The sequence below is a fragment of the Tursiops truncatus genome, chromosome 18 (assembly GCF_011762595.2).
Source record: "Tursiops truncatus isolate mTurTru1 chromosome 18, mTurTru1.mat.Y, whole genome shotgun sequence".
Classification (NCBI taxonomy): Eukaryota; Metazoa; Chordata; class Mammalia; order Artiodactyla; family Delphinidae; genus Tursiops; species Tursiops truncatus.
In genome coordinates this window covers 12,075,338-12,091,957 of record NC_047051.1, presented here as the reverse complement: position 1 = coordinate 12,091,957, position 16,620 = coordinate 12,075,338, and the positions used below count along the sequence as shown (strand labels likewise).

The window sequence follows — 16,620 nt, the reverse complement described above, 5'->3', positions numbered from 1 at the left end:
GGCTGGTAACTCATCCTGGGTATTGGCTGGGAGCCCAGCTGGGACCACCCATCAGAAGTACCTACACATGGCTTTGTAGCTTTTGCTTCTCACAGCATGGTGCCTGCGTTCCAAGAGGCTGTATCCCAAGAGCAAGCATTCCAAAAGGCACTGTGACAGAAACTGCCAGTCCAGTTAAGGGCTGCTCCCAGAACTGGCAGCGTCATTTCCATTATATTCTATTGGTCAAAAGAGTAACAGATGGGCTTCCCTGGTGGCGCAGTGGTTGAGAGTCCACCTGCCGATGCAGGGGACATGGGTTCGTGCCCTGGTCCAGGAAGATCCCACGTGCCGTGGAGCGGCTGGGCCCATGAGCCATGGCCGCTGGGCCTGTGCGTCCGGAGCCTGTGCGTCCGGAGCCTGTGCTCCACAACAGGAGGGGCCACAACAGTGAGAGGCCCGTGTACCACAAAACAAACAAACAAACACACAAAAAAAAACCAGTCACAGATTTCAGGGAATGGAGAAAATCTACTTGTCAAGGTCACATTGCAGAAGAACATGTGGAATGGGGTGGATTCTTGCAGTCATCTTTGGCAAATAGTCTGCCACAGGGAGTATTAAACATAATGCCTCTTGAGGAGAACTCTTAAGTAACTGATAAGGGTGGAACATAGATTGTAACGAGAATGTGACAGGAGATGAGATAAAAGTTTATGAAGAAGACGAAGAATAGTCTTTAATATGATTCTGATGAATTTGTATTTATCCTGAAGGCAATGGGGTAATATTAAAGGAGTTTTTAAAATAAATTTATTATTGTTTAACATTATAAAAGAAATAAATGCACAAGTGATAACCATGGATACATCTGTTTAGGTAATTCTTTCACACTTTCCACTCTCTACTCAAATCTCACTACCCCTCTCTCCATTCTCACTCTCAGCGAATGAGCTTACCTTCCTCTTTCAAGGAGAACCAAGAAGCAATCAGAAGAGGATTTCCACATGTTTCTACCAAGAAAGATACCCACCTACATACATGCATCTTTGCACATCCTCTTACTTCCCTCTTGTTCCTCTGCATATTCTGTGTTACTCTTATTTAATGTCAATCTCTCCACTTGTACAACAGAGGCCATTACTCTCACCTCCTCCAGGATATCACTCCAGCAATTGATTGTCCTCTCTGCTGCACCGTTTTCCCTGCTCCACTGAATCATCTCCAACAGCACACAAACACGCCGAGTTTATTTTATCTAAAAAACAGATACCAACCCTTCTTTGGCCACATGTTTCCCCTTCTACCATTATCCCCTTTCACCTTTCACTGCTCTGTGTACACCAAAATATTTCAATAGAATCATTTTTTTTATTTGCACTCTTACCTGTTTATTCATATTTAATCTACCTGTTTTGTAACAGGATTAATTTTTAGGCAAAGCAGCAAGCAGAACAAACTTCAAAGGGCTTCACATTCACATAGTGGCCTTTTGAAGCCCTTTAGGATTCATAGGAAACTATATTCAAAACGAGTGGTTTATGTTTTAAGTAAATATGAATTTTACCATCTTAAAGCTTGGCCACAAGACAAAGAACAGGAAAGAAAATGTCCAGGAGACCTAAAAAAGTGAGAAGAGTCAATATTGGTGTAGGGGTTTAAGTGCATTTCAAAAAATTGAAACCTCACCACTACCCTTTGAAAACAGTATCACCTCATTTTATAGATGAAAAACTGAGATTCAGGGATTCTGAATGTCTTTCTCAAGGCTACAGAGGTGGGGAGGGATAGATCTGGAATTGGGATCCAGGCATTTTGCCGTCAGATCCCAAACTCAGCCTCTATTTCTTTCCACTTAAGTTTCTTAAGTTTGCTTCTAAAGTTTTTTCATCTGGAGAAGAGAGCCTTGATTTACTGAGGTTCTGGGACATTGCTCATCTAGGCATAGAAATGGGCTGGATTTGCCCAGCACAAGCATGATTGTCTTATTCTCTCTTGGACTCACTCCAATCAGAAGTTTTGCCTCTGATCAGCTGAAACTGCTCTTATCAAGGTCACCAGTAACTTTCAATTTGCAAAATCCAGTGTCGTCTCTCAGTACTCATCTTGACATTAGCAGCACTGCCAGAACTGATCACCTTCATCATTGAAACCCGTTGCTCACTTGGCTTCTGGGACACCACACTGTCTTGGTTTTCTTCATATCTACTGGCCACTCCTCACTTCTCTTCATCTTCATGAGTTCTAAAAACTTGGAGTGCTTCAGGGCTCAGTCCTCTGACTTTTCTTTGATACATGCACCCACTACTTAGGAGATCCCCTCTGGTCATATGGTATGAAATGCCATCTGTATACTGATAACATACAGATTTACATCTCCATCCCAGACCTTTCCTTTAAGCTCCCTTTGAGTCTTCATTTATAGGCTGGTTTCTAGTTAAAAACTCTTTGGCTATTAAGTAATGTATTAGTAGATCAAATAGTTTTTTAAAACTCGTCTCAGTAAATGCTAAAAAAGGTTTTGATAAAATTCAATTTGTCTTATTAAAAAAATATATTTCTATTTATCTTGAACTGGAATAACACTTAATGATGAAACATTAGAGGCATTACCATTCCTGGAAAAAAGCAAAGATGCCTCCAGCCACCATTAAAATTTAATATTGTTTTGAAGGGTCCAGTCAAGCAATAAAATATGAAACAGAAATAAGCATTATAGCTATTAGGAAGATATAAAATTATTATACTTTTTAACTTTTATAATTTGATATCCAGAACTTTCCAGAGGATCAACTGAAAAACTACTATATTAGTTTATATATGTATATTATATAATATATATTAGTTTATATATATATATATATTATATATAATATACTAAAAAATTAGAAAATGTTTGGATACAGAAGTGGAAGAAATTTTTATTAAAAAAACCCAAGACACTAGCAATAACCAGTTAGAAAATAGGGGTTTTTTTAATGATTGCACAACAATTCCATCCTGAATCATAAAATCTCTGACAATACCCTTGATAAGAAATATTCAGGACTTATATGAAGAGATAGCAGAAGACTATGACTATAATGGAATAATAACCATTCAGCAAGAATTCTCATCCTTGTCCACAATCAACTTGATGTACCCTGCATCTGTGGGATACCTGAATAGACAATGAATCATCCCAAATTGAGGATGTGGACTTTGGGAGCAACAATATATATATTTTTTCCCCTTTTTCTCTTTTGGTTAGTGTGTATGTGTATACTTCTGTGTGTGATTTTGTCTATATAGCTTTGCTTTTACCATTTGTCCTAGGGTTTGGTCTATCCGGGTTTTTGTTTTGTTTTGTTTTTTTAGTATAGTTTTTAGCACTTGTTATCATTGGTGGATTTGTTTTTTGGTTTGGCTGCTCTTTCTTTTTTTTCATTTAAAATTTTTTTTAATAATTATTTTTTATTTCAATAACTTTTTAATTTAATTTAATTTTATCTTCTTCTTTCTTTCTTTCTTTCTTTTTCATCCCTTTTATTCTGAGCCATGTGGATGACAGGCTCTTGGTGCTCCAGCCAGGCGTCAGGGGTATGCCTCTGAGGTGGGAGAGCCAAGTTCAGGACATTGGTCCACAAGAGACCTCCCAGCTCCACGTAATACCAACCAGCGAAAATCTCCCAGAGATCTCCATCTCAATGCCAAGACTCAGCTCCACTCAACAACCAGCAAGCTACAGTGCTGGACACCCTATGCCAAACAACCAGCAAGAAAGGAACCCAACCCTACCCATTAGCAGAGAGGCTGCCTAAAATCATAATAAGGCCACAGACTCCCCAAAACACACCACCAGACATGGACCTGCCCACCAGAAAGACAAGATCCAGCCTCATCCACCAGAACACAGGCACTAGTCCCCTCCACCAGGAAGCCTACACAACCCACTGAACCAACCTTAGCCAGTTGGAGCAGACACCAAAAACAATGGGAACTACGAACCTGCAGCCTGTGAAAAGGATACCCCAAACACAGTAAGTTAAGCAAAATGAGAAGACAGAAAAACACACAGCAGATGAAGGAGCAAGGTAAAAACCCACCAGACCTAATAAATGAAGAGGAAATAGGCAGTCTACCTGAAAAAGAATTCACAATAATGATAGTAAAGATGATCCAAAATCTTGGAAATAGAATGGAGAAAATACAAGAAACATTTAACAAGTACCTAGAAGAACTAAAGAGCAAACACAGTGATGAACAACACAATAAATGAAATTAAAAATTCTCTAGAAGGTATCAATAGCAGAATAAGGCAGAAGAACGGATAAGTGACCTGGAAGATAAAATAGTGGGAAAAACTACTGCAGAGCACAATAAAGAAAAAAGAATGAAAAGAATTGAGGACAGTCTCAGAGACCTCTGGGACAACATTAAATGTGCCAACAGTTGAATTATAGGGGTCCCAGAAGAAGAAGAGAAAAAGGGACTGAGAAAATATTTGAAGAGATTATAGTTGAAAACTTCCCTAATATGGGAAAGGAAATAGTTAATCAAGCCCAGGAAGCACAGAGAGTCCCATACAGGATAAATCCAAGGAGAAACACACCAAGACACGTTGATCAAACTATCAAAAATTAAATACAAAGAAAAAATATTAAACGCAACAAGGGAAAAATGACAAATAACACACAAGGGAATCCCCATAAGGTTAACAGCTGATCTTTCAGCAGAAACTCTGCAAGCCAGAAGGGAGTGGCAGGACATATTTAAAGTGATGAAGGAGAAAAACCTACAACCAAGATTACTCTACCCAGCAAGAATCTCATTCAGATTCGATGGAGAAATTAAAACCTTTACAGACAAGCAGAAGCTAAGAGAATTCAGCACCACCAAACCAATTTTACAACAAATGCTAAAGGAACTTCTCTAGGCAGGAAACAAAAGAGAAGGAAAAGACCTACAATAACAAACCCAAAACAGTTAAGAAAATGGTAATAGGAACATACATATCGATAATTACCTTAAATGTAAATGGATTAAATGCTCCAGCCAAAAGACAAGACTGGCTGAATGGATACAAAAACAAGACCCGTATATATGCTGTCTACAAGAGACCCACTTCAGACATATGGACACATACAGACTGAAAGTGAGGGGATGGAAAAAGATATTCCATGGAAATCAAAAGAAAGCTGGAGTAGCAATTCTCATATCAGACAAAATAGACTTCAAAACAAGGACTATTAGAAGAGACAAAGAAGGACACTACATTATGATCAAGGCATCAATCCAAGAAGAAGATATAACAATTGTAAATATTTATGCACCCAACATAGGAGCACCTCAATACATAAGGTAAATACTAACAGCCATAAAAGGGGAAATCGGCAGTAACACAATCATAGTAGGGGACTTTAACAACCCACTTTCACCAATGGACAGATCATCCAAAATGAAAATAAAGAAGGAAACACAAGCTTTAAATGATACATTAAACGAGATGGACTTAATTGATATTTATAGGACATTCCATCCAAAAACAACCAAATACACATTCTTCTCAGGTGCTCATGGAACATTCTCCAGGATAGATCATATCTTGGATCACAAATCAAGCCTTGGTAAATTTAAGAAAACTTAAATCGTATGAAGTATCTTTTCCAACCACAACACTATGAGACTATATATCAATTACAGGAAAAAAAACTGTAAAAAATACAAACACATGGAGGCTAAACAATACACTACTTAATAACCAAGAGATCACTGAAGAAATCAAAGAGGAAATCAAAAAATACCTAGAAATAAATGACAATGAAAACACGATGACCCAAAACCTATGGGATGCAGCAAAAGCAGTTCTAAGAGGGAAGTTTATAGCAATACAATCCTACCTTAAGAAAGAAGAAACATCTCAAATAAACAACCTAACCTTACACCTAAAGCAATTAGAGAAAGAAGAACAAAAACCCTCCAAAATTAGCAGAAGGAAAGAAATCATAAAGATCAGATTAGAAATAAATGAAAAAGAAATGAAGGAAATGACAGCAAAGATCAATAAAACTACAAGCTGGTTCTTTGAGAAGATAAACAAAATTGATAAACCATTAGCCAGACTCATCAAGAAAAAAAAGGGAGAAGAACTCAAATCAGTAGAATTAGAAATGAAAAAGGAGAAGTAAAAACTGACACTGCAGAAATACAAAGGATCATGAGAGATTGCTACAAGCAACTCTATGCCAATAAAATGGACAACCTGGAAGAAATGGACAAATTCTTAGAAATGCACAACCTTATGAGACCGAACCAGGAAGAAGTAGAAAATATGAACAGACCAATCACAAGCACTGAAATTGAAACTGATTAAAAATCTTCCAACAAACAAAAGTCCAGGACCAGATGGTGCTTCACAGGCGAATTCTATCAAACATTTAGAGAAGAGCTAACAGCTATCCTTCTCAAACTCTTCCAAAATATAGCAGAGGGAGGAACACTCCCAAACTCATTCTACAAGGCCGCCATCACCCTGATACCAAAACCAGACAAAGATGTCACAAAGAAAGGAAACTACAGGCCAATATCACTGATGAACATAGATGCAAAAATCCTCAACAAAATACTAGGAAACAGAATCCAACAGCACATTAAAAGGATCATACACCATGATCAAGGGGGGTTTATCCCAGGAATGCAAGGATTCTTCAATATATGCAAATCAATCAATGTGATACACCATATTAACAAACTGAAGGAGAAAAAACATATGATTATCTCAATAGATGCAGAGAAAGCTTTCGACAAAATTCAACACCCATTTATGATAAAAACCCTTCAGAAAGTAGGCATAGAGGGAACTTACCTCAACACAATAAAGGCCATATATGACAAACCCACAGGCAACATTGTCCTCAATGGTGAAAAACTGAAACCATGACCACTAAGATCAGGAACAAGACAAGGTTGCCCACTCTCACCACTCTTATTCAACATAGTTTTGGAAGTTTTAGGCATAGCAATCAGAGAAGAAAACGAAGTAAAAGGAATCTAAATCGGAAAAGGAGAAGTAAACTGTCACTGTTTGCAGATGACATGATACTATACATAGAGTATCCTAAACATGCTACCAGAAAACTACTAGAGCTAATCAATGAATTTGATAAAGTAGCAGTATACAAAATTAATGCACAGAAATCTTTTGCATTCTTATAAACTAATGATGAAAAATCTGGAAGAGAAATTAAGGAAACACTCCCATTTACCATTGCATCAAAATGAATAAAATACCTAGGAATAAACCTACCTAAGGAGACAAAAGACCTGTATGCAGGAAATTATAAGACACTGATGAAATAAATTAATGATACAAATAAATGGAGAGATATACCATGTTCTTGGATTGGGAGAATCAACACTGTGAAAATGACTATATACCCAAAGCAATCTACAGACTCAGTGCAATCCCTATCAAGCTACCACTGGCATTTTTCACAGAACTAGAACAAAAAAATTCACAATTTGTATGGAAACACAAAAGACCCCGAATAGCGAAAGCAATCTTGAGAAGGAAAAACAGAGCTGGAGGAATCAGGCTCCCTGACTTCAGGCTATACTACAAAGCTACAGTAATCAAGACAGTATGGTACTGGCACAGAAACAGAAATATAGATCAATGGAACAGGATAGAAAGCCCAGAGATAAACCCATGCACATAAGGTCACCTTATCTTTGATAAAGGAGGCAAGAATATACAATGGAGGAAAGACAGCCTCTTCAATAAGTGGTGCTGGGAAAACTGGACAACTACATGTAAAAGAATGAAATTAGAACACTCCCTAACACCATACACAAAAATAAACTCAAAATGGATTAAAGACCTAAATGTAAGGCCAGACACTATAAAACTCTTAGAGGAAAACATAGGCAGAACACTCTATGACATAAATCACAGCAAGATCCTTTTTGACCCATCTCCTAGAGAAACAGAAATAAAAACAAAAATAAACAAATGGGACCTAATGAAACTTAAAAGCTTTTGCACAGCAAAGGAAGCCATAAACAAGACGAAAAGACAACCCTCAGAATGGGAGAAATTATTTGCAAATGAAGCAACTGACAAATGACTAATCTCCGAAATTTACAAGCAGCTCATGCAGCTCAATATCAAAAAAAAAAAAAAACAACCCAATCCAAAAATGGGCAGAAGACCTAAATAGACATTTCTCCAAAGAAGATATACAGACTGCCAACAAACACATGAAAGAATGCTCAACATCATTAATCATTAGAGAAATGCAAATCAAAACTACAATGACATATCATCTCACACCAGTCAGAATGTCCATCATCAAAAAATCTACAAACAATAAATGCTGGAGAGGGTGTGGAGAAAAGGGAACCCTCTTGCACTGTTGGTGGGAATGTAAATTGATACAGCCACTATGGAGAACAGTATGGAGGTTCCTTAAAATACTAAAAATAGAACTACGATATGACCCAGCAATCCCACTCCTGGGCATATACCCTGAGAAAACCATAATTCAAAAAGAATCATGTACCACAATGTTCATTGCAGCTCTATTTACAATAGCCAGGATGTGGAAGCAACCTAAGTGTCCATCGACAGATGAGTGGATAAAGAAGATGTGGCAATGGAATATTCCTTAGTCATAAAAAGAAATGAAATTGAGTTATTTGTAGTGAGGTGGATGGACCTAGAGTCTGTCATACAGAGTGAAGTAAGTCAGAAAGAGAAAAACCAGTACCGTATGCTAACACATATATATGGAATCTTAAAAAAAAAAAAAAAAATGGTCATGAGTAACCTAGGAGCAAGATGGGAATAAAGACGCAGACCTACAGGAGAATGTACTTGAGGATACAGGGAGGGGGAAGGGTAAGCTGGGACAAAGTGAGAGAGTTGGATGGACATATATACACCACCAAATGTAAAATAGATAGCTAGTGGGAAGCAGCCACATAGCACAGGGAGATCAGCTCAGTGCTTTGTGACCACCTAGAGGGGTGGGATAGGGAGGGTGGGAGGGAGGGAGACACAAGGAGGAAGAGATATGGGGATATATGTGTATGTATAAGTGATTCACTTTGTTATAAAACAGAAACTAACACACCACTGTAAAGCAATTATACTCCAATAAAGATGTTTAAAAAAAAAAAAAAACGGAATTCTCACCTTGTTCAACATAAGGGATTTCATACTGGAGAGAAACCCTAAAGTGAAATGAAATTGGGAAATTTATTATTAAGGTTTTATAATGGGGACGTAGACTTTTCCTATATAGGAGAATTGGGTGTTATAAATATGCTCATTCTTTTCAAATTAATTTATTGATATGTAATTCTTATTAAAACAGCTGTTTTTTCTTAACTTCAATAACTGACTCTAAAGTTAATGAGATGAATAAATAGACAGGGATAACTGATAAGAAATTTTGGGGAGTTGACGGGACTCCTACAATATATAATAAAGGTAAAGTCATTAAAACTGAAAACAAATCAATAAAACAAAATATGTAATATATTAGTTTGCTAGAGCTTCCATAGCAATGTACCACAGACAGGCTGAGTTGAACCACAGAAACTTATTTTCTCACAGTTCTGGAGACTACAAGTCCAAGGGTGTGATGTTCACAGGGTTGGTTTCTTCTGAGGGCTTTCTTTCTGTGTCTTCACATGGTCTTCCCTCTGTACCTGTTTGTGTCCTAATTTCTTCTTATAATGAAATCAGTCATATTGGATTAGGGCTAAGCATATGATCTCATTTAACCTTAATGAGCTTTATAAATGTCCTATCTCTAAATACAGTCACATCTGAGTACTGGGAGCGTAGGACTTCAACATATGAATTTGGGGGGAGGAAGCAGACACAGTTCAGTCCATAACAGAAAGAGATTCTAATTTATTAAAATGTTGTACTAGTGTGAAATTCAGGGCCAGGTTACTAAGTTAATTAAAAAATTGTTTTCAGTTATCTATGAAAAAAAGGAGAAAACCATTTTCATTTATGAGACTTGTGGGAAATAGATTATTACAAAAACTGCACCAGACATTGAAATAGGAAAGTACCAAATGATCATTGTTTTAGTCTGCTCGGGCTGTCATAACAAAGTACTGTAAGACTGCGTGGCTTAAACAACAGAAATTTATTTTCTTATAGTTCTAGATCCTGGAAGTCCAAGATCAAGGTGCCAGCCGATTTGGTCTCTAGTGCGGACCCATTTCCTGCCTTGCAGATGACCACCTTCTCATTGTGTTCTCACATGGCAGGCAGAACAAGCTATGGTGCCTCTTCCTTTTTTTATAAGGGCAGCAGCCCTATTGGATTATGGCCCCACCCTTACGATCTCATTTAACTTTTATCACTTTCTCACAGACCCCACCTCCAACTAAAGTCACATGGGGTTAGGGCTTCAACATATGAATTTTAGAGGGACACAAACATTCCATAAAAATCATGAAGCTATCACTTTCTAATTACTGTCTTCCCCTTCCCACCATCAAGAAAGAACAACTTTAGCCTGCCTGCCCAAGTTTGGGAAAGGGCTTCTGGGCAGAGAACTGGAACCAAAGAGCCAATTACCAGCAATGTTTTATTGGAATCTGTGTCACCACACAGAGCTTTAAAAGAGCTAAAAGAGGGACTTCCCTGGCCATCCAGTGGTTGAGACTCCGTGCTTCCAATGCAGGGGGCATGGGTTTGATCCCTGGTCAGGGAACTAGGATTCCGCATGCTGCATGGCACTGCCAAAAAAAAGAAAAAAACATGAGCTTCTTTTAAAGTGATGAATTTGGAAAATTGGTATAATATTTAGAAAAATAATCCCTTTAGATCTTCACTGTATACTTAATTCTCAAAACTTCTGGGGGGACTTCCCTGGTGGTCCAGTGGCTAAGACTCTGTGCTCCTAATGCATGGGGCCCAGGTTCCATCCCTGGTCAGGGAACCAGAGCCCACATGCCGCAACTAAGAGTTCGCATGCCGCAACTATGACCTGGGGCAGCCAAATAAATAAAAATTACTCTAAAATAAAACCTTCCAGATGGATTTAATATTTAAAATTATTAAATATTTAAAATTTAAAGATTTAAATATTTTAAAATGAACCAAGAAAATATAGATGAATATATATTTGTTTATGGATAAAGAAGGCCTTTCTTAAAGAGCAATAAATCACTGAGGAAAACATGTTTAGGTTTGACTTCCCTTGTGAAAATAGCTTCCCTTGATTTAAAGGAAAAAAGACCAATATGAGAAGTCAAACAGTAATCTGGGAAAGACATTGGTAGCCAAAATGATGGACAAAAGGTTTATATTTTCACCACACCTATGTCCTCTGCAATTCAGTTAGAAAACACTAAGTTCCCAGTAGATAAATATGAGTAGGACACAGAGACAACTCGTGAATATGGGAAAATATCCAACTTGTTTTAAAGTCAAAGAAATTTGTTGCCTATAAAAGAAGTAGAGATTTTTTTTTATAAGTGAAATAGGAACTTTATACATTACTGATAGCAGTGTAGTACTACCCTTTGGGGAAAAATTTTTGCAGTAAATTTCTTATGATGATAAAAATGCTAATAACAAAAACAACTAAGTTTTATAGCAATTTCTGTGTGCCCTGCACTGCTTTAAGCCTTCACATGTTTTAATTAATCCTGTCAATATCCTATAGTGTAGGAACTTTAATTATCCTTATTTTACAGTTGAGAAATTGAGGCACAGGAAATGTAACTTGCTCAGGATCACAGAAATAAACTGGTGGAGACATGGCTTAAACCCACTGGTCCTACTCTGGGGATGTTTTTCCTCATGGAGTCTTCTGAAAATTTGCTGGGGGGCAACTTTACTCAAAGAGCTAGTCTGCACCGTGCCCCCTTGTTGTACATGTTGGCATTTTTGTTCATGCAGTTCTTGCTGTTTGAATATTCTTTTTTACCCTCTCTGGCTTAGAACAGGTGTCATTCCCTCCAAAAAGCATTTTCTGTCCCTCTTCAATCTTGACCTCCCCATTTCTGATTCCCTTCTGTCACCTTCCAGATTGGATATCTTTCTTTGTGTACCATTACAACCAATTAACCAAAAATTTCTTAAATGTTCTGGCTATGTTTCTGTACTCCCCACCCCTCCCAACTTCTCCTACTGCTGATTGACGGCAGGAATTGTGTCTATTTTATTTTAGAATCCCTAGCGCCTCATACAGTCCCACATAGTAGGCTCTTTCCTTTCCTTGTTAACATTTTCTTACTTTACAAAGTCTTTTCAAGTTAATATAACTCCACCACTGTAATCATAAATATAGTGAACAACACAAACATGAATGTCCATGTAGGGTCAAGTTTCAATCAGTTCAACTGTGTTCTTCTTAACAATTTAAAAATAATTATTTGGCATTGTTGTTTAGTTGGGCTTTGTTTGTTTTGTTTTTGTTAACGTGCTATCTCTCTTTGGGAAAAAAATGTCCATATCTGAAAGATAAGCCTCCACCTAATATTCTCTTGCTTTATGAACTTCCTCTTTTAAGGTCAATTTTGACCATGAAGGATATTTCTAGAATTTTTCAATTTTTGGTTTGATTTTGTTTTTCACTGTAGTGATTCTAGCCAAGATCCCTCTTTGAGACTGCAAAGCAATTTAATTTTTCCCTTCAAAGGTACAGTGCTTGTTTTTTGTTTGTTTTTAGAATTACTGCAAAAGCAGTGGTTTCATGGAGTTACTGCTCAGGGTATTTTTTCTCCCAAGAGACACAAATGTTTCTGCTAAATTTTTATCCTCACAATCTGTATTTTGATAATTAAGTACATCTTAGGCCTTGATAGGTTGGCTGCTGTGGTGCTCAAGGTCAAGGATCATCTCTTTTAGGGTCACATTTATTGTGACCATCTAATGAGAGCACCACATCTCTTACCTGGGCTGGTTTTAGATGGTTCTGAACATTCCTTAGTATCAAGATTATTCCAGAAACTTGCTATTTTGAATTGCTAATCTTATTCCCACTTGAAAGCATAATTTAAACATTACTGCATTTTAAAGACAGATGAAAAACTATTTCTCAAAAATTTTGTAAAAATTACAAACCTCAGTATGAAATCAGTACTTCTGGCTTATCACAGAACAAAGTGTGGCAGGGAGAGTCAAACTCAGTGTGGTCCTTTTTCAGAAAAAGAAAACAGTTGACAGCAGGAAGCTGACCAAATTTGTGGGTGGGGGGGCAATGCTGGTATGTGAAAAGAAAGCAAAAATTTTATCAATCTCCAGTTTTGTGGGTCTCCATCCACTTGTTAAGCATTTGGATTAATGACTTTGGACTTCGGTTTGGAAGGGCATTCCTGCCCCTCTCTTTGGTAGACCACATCTGATTAGAAATGAGAGTGAGGGCAGGGTTGTGTTAAGGTTGCGGAGGTTGGCAGTGGTGTGAGCTAGTAAGTCTTTCTGCTTAGACTCCTCCATCAGCCATTATGTAGCAGAAGTTGCCCCATATATGCAAAGAGCATTTAAAGTTTAGAAACACCATTTTTTCTCTCTACAAAGTGTGACTTTCAAGACTCAAAAAAAAAAAAAAAAAAAAAAAATTAGCTTTGGGCCTTGGAGCCGAAAAGGAGGTTTTAATTCTAGGCTGCATCCTCCTCCTCCTCCCAGAGCAAGAAGACAAATGTTTTGGCCTCAGTAGCCAAAGGGATTTAGTGAAAGAAAACTGCTTACGGATAAGAGAAGATACCTGAATAGGTAGCCGAAGGTAAAGAGTGTTACCATAGCATAGCGGTTAAGAAGACACACTTTCAAGTCAGAACAAATTGGTTGAAACCCCAGTTCCCCATTTATTACTTTGTCATCTTAATACTGTTATTTGACATCTCTGAACCTTGTTTTTCTCATCTGTAAAATGGGTAAGTTTTTGTAAATGAGGATTAAATTAGTTTATATGTGTAAGGTATTGTGTGCTTTTAACACAGCAAACACATAATTGGTAGTTGTTGAACAGACTTCAGAATTCTTTTGCAAAGGAAAGAAATGAATATGACATTGGATGGGAGGCTAGTACTCCTTAGGCTGTAATATATGGATATTTCAAGTTCCAAGGAAAGAAACATGTTCCTGATATTTCCTCTAGTAGAATTCCTTATAAGGATACACAGGAACTAAAGACAAAAGCGGGTGGAGAGTAAGAAGACCAGGAATCACAATAGTGACAGTGAGGCCGGCTGGGTGGGAATAGGTGAGTCTGGTGTCTGCACAGATCCTGTGTAACGGAGAACGCACGCTTAGACATGAGTTCCCTCCAGTGCATCTGTGTTACTAATAAATTCCAGTATAGTAATGGAGTAGGACTGAGCTAATTAATGTTTTAATGAATAAATGAGAGGTGGTGAGGTGAGCTTGACCGTCCCCACCTCTTCACTCAGGTGGTGAATGGAAAACCCGTTATGAGACACAACTTGAATTGAATGACCAACTAGAAAAGCAGATTGTTTCTCTCAAAGAGAAAATGGAAAAAAATCTGTGGAAATCCTTCAGGTACAGAAGCGCCTATATATATGTTTTATAAGTGGAGTTAAAATTGATAAAACATCAGTTGCTCATATTTGCTTTATTGTAGACAGACTGTCTTCTATTCGTGTCTATGAATGGATGCCAGTGGTGAGTAAAAGATGTTGAAACAAAAGGAATAATTGAAGGAAATTATGTGTACTTTTCCCCAGACAGATTTCAAACAAAAGTTTAAAGACTGTGACAAGGTCCAAATAAAATATCTTATTCAGTGGAGCTTTCCTGTGATGTAAAGAATCCTATAGGGCTTCCCTGGTGGCACGGTGGTTGGGAGTCCGCCTGCCGATGCAGGGGACGCGGGTTCGTGCCCCGGTCCGGGAGGATCCCACATGCCGCGGAGCGGCTAGGCCCGTGAGCCTTGGCCGCTGGGCCTGCGCGTCCGGAGCCTGTGCTCTGCAGCGGGGGAGGCCACGGCAGTGAGAGGCCCGCGTACCGCAAAAAAAAAAAAAAAAAAAAAAAAAAAAAAAGAATCCTATAAACAAGGCCTTCAGCTTGGTCTCTCCTGTAAAAAGCTGGGCAGGGATTCTGTTGCAGGTACAAACAAAATGGAAGTGAAAGGATCTCAGTGGTCAGGCTGGGGGGAAACCTGAGTGTCTATTCCTTACAACCTGAAAGAGCCTGTTTAACTCAGAAATACCTCTCTCATACCCATCTAAAACAGTTCCATTCTAGTTCCTAGAACCCATAAATTACCCTGTAACCGCACTGGGCTGCTTCACCTACTTTTTCTTTTGGTTGCCCTAGTGACATCTTTCTTCTTTTGAGAAGTAATTTAAATCTCCGATAAATGAATTTATGTTTTCTACTTTACAAAAAGTATTCGTTTGTTTTTCATTCATTCAAATATTTGTTAATATTTTTTTTTAATGTAGAGGAGGCCCAAAGCATGACTTATGTTGAACTCTTTCTGAATTTTTATTTCAAGAATACTCAGAAAAACATGGAAATCTCGTAAATAAACCAAGGGTACTTTGCATGAAAATGAAAATACGATACTCAGCTAAATTGGCAGGACTTAATATTACACTAATAATTATAATAACTTGTCCTAAATTAAACATATGTAATATGCAAATTAACTTATGTACATTATTTCAGTCTTGCAACAAACCCCATGACATACAATTTTATATTGTTATTTTAATACATGTGATTCTAAGCTTGAAGAGATTGAATGATTTACTCAGTTTCACACAGTCTGGAAATGTGGAGTCAGAGTCTCTCCCTCTTAAACCTCTGCCATTTAACTCTGCTATACCAACAGCCCTTTGATACTGCTGATCAGAAATAATGTGTTTCTCAGTAGCTGTAGGTAGAGCACTAAGCTGCCTGCTGTATTCACAGAAGCCCTGGGCATTTATGGAGAGCGCTCTTTGAATAACTGCAAACCTTTAGTGAAAGACATAGAAAAATCTTGTATTTTTGTTAATGAATTGAGGGAGAAATTAACTTTTTTGCAGACCTCTCTGTTATTTACAACCCAGAAATACCCTTATGTCTGTGTGTTGGAAAGTCAGGAAAATAACGTGTGTTTTTTTGTTGTTGGAAAAGTAGTGAAGTTTTTCCCTCTGCCATGGAGTCATAGCTCCATCTTGTGGTATTTAGAAATTGCTGCAAGGGCTCTTTTACGCTTAGCGTTTCTTAACTGTAGGTAGAATTTTATTGCTACCTACAGAATATAAAATATCAAGTTCTACCTACAGAATATAATATATTCTGGCTTCCTGCTTCTTGACAGCCTACCCCCAGTCATAGCTCAAGAAACGGGGTATCTAGCCTCCTGGAGGGTAGCAACAAGTGCTGGTGTGACATGGAAGAAGACTCTGTAGCATATCTAAAAAGCATTTAATCAGTTTTCTCATTGCTACCTCAGACTCTGTAATTTATTCATGTTCACAAAAATACTTATTTCCCTTGATGAATTTGTCTTATTCTTGAAGAAAATGTCTTTCTCTAAGAGGTTTAGATCTGGAGGCAGAGAATTACATTTCTCTTCAGTAAAGAACAAAAGAAATGTTAGAAGAACCAAGAGTGGGGCCACATACTAAGCAGAAAGGAGAGAGAATGAAAGTTCAGGCTCTTAAGGAGTTGGT

General features: G+C 37.7%; 1 protein-coding gene across 1 annotated transcript in view; it reads left to right on the top strand.

The window, feature by feature from the left end:
* CCDC169 (coiled-coil domain containing 169) overlaps positions 1 to 16,620 on the top strand; it is a gene marked incomplete at its 5' end in the record, with an annotated part of 42,649 nt that overhangs the window by 3,368 nt on the left and 22,661 nt on the right. The window contains 3 exon segments of the mRNA XM_033843863.1: positions 14,383 to 14,471; positions 14,473 to 14,494; positions 14,577 to 14,617. Of these exon segments, the coding sequence (XP_033699754.1) occupies positions 14,383 to 14,471; positions 14,473 to 14,494; positions 14,577 to 14,617 (152 nt within the window).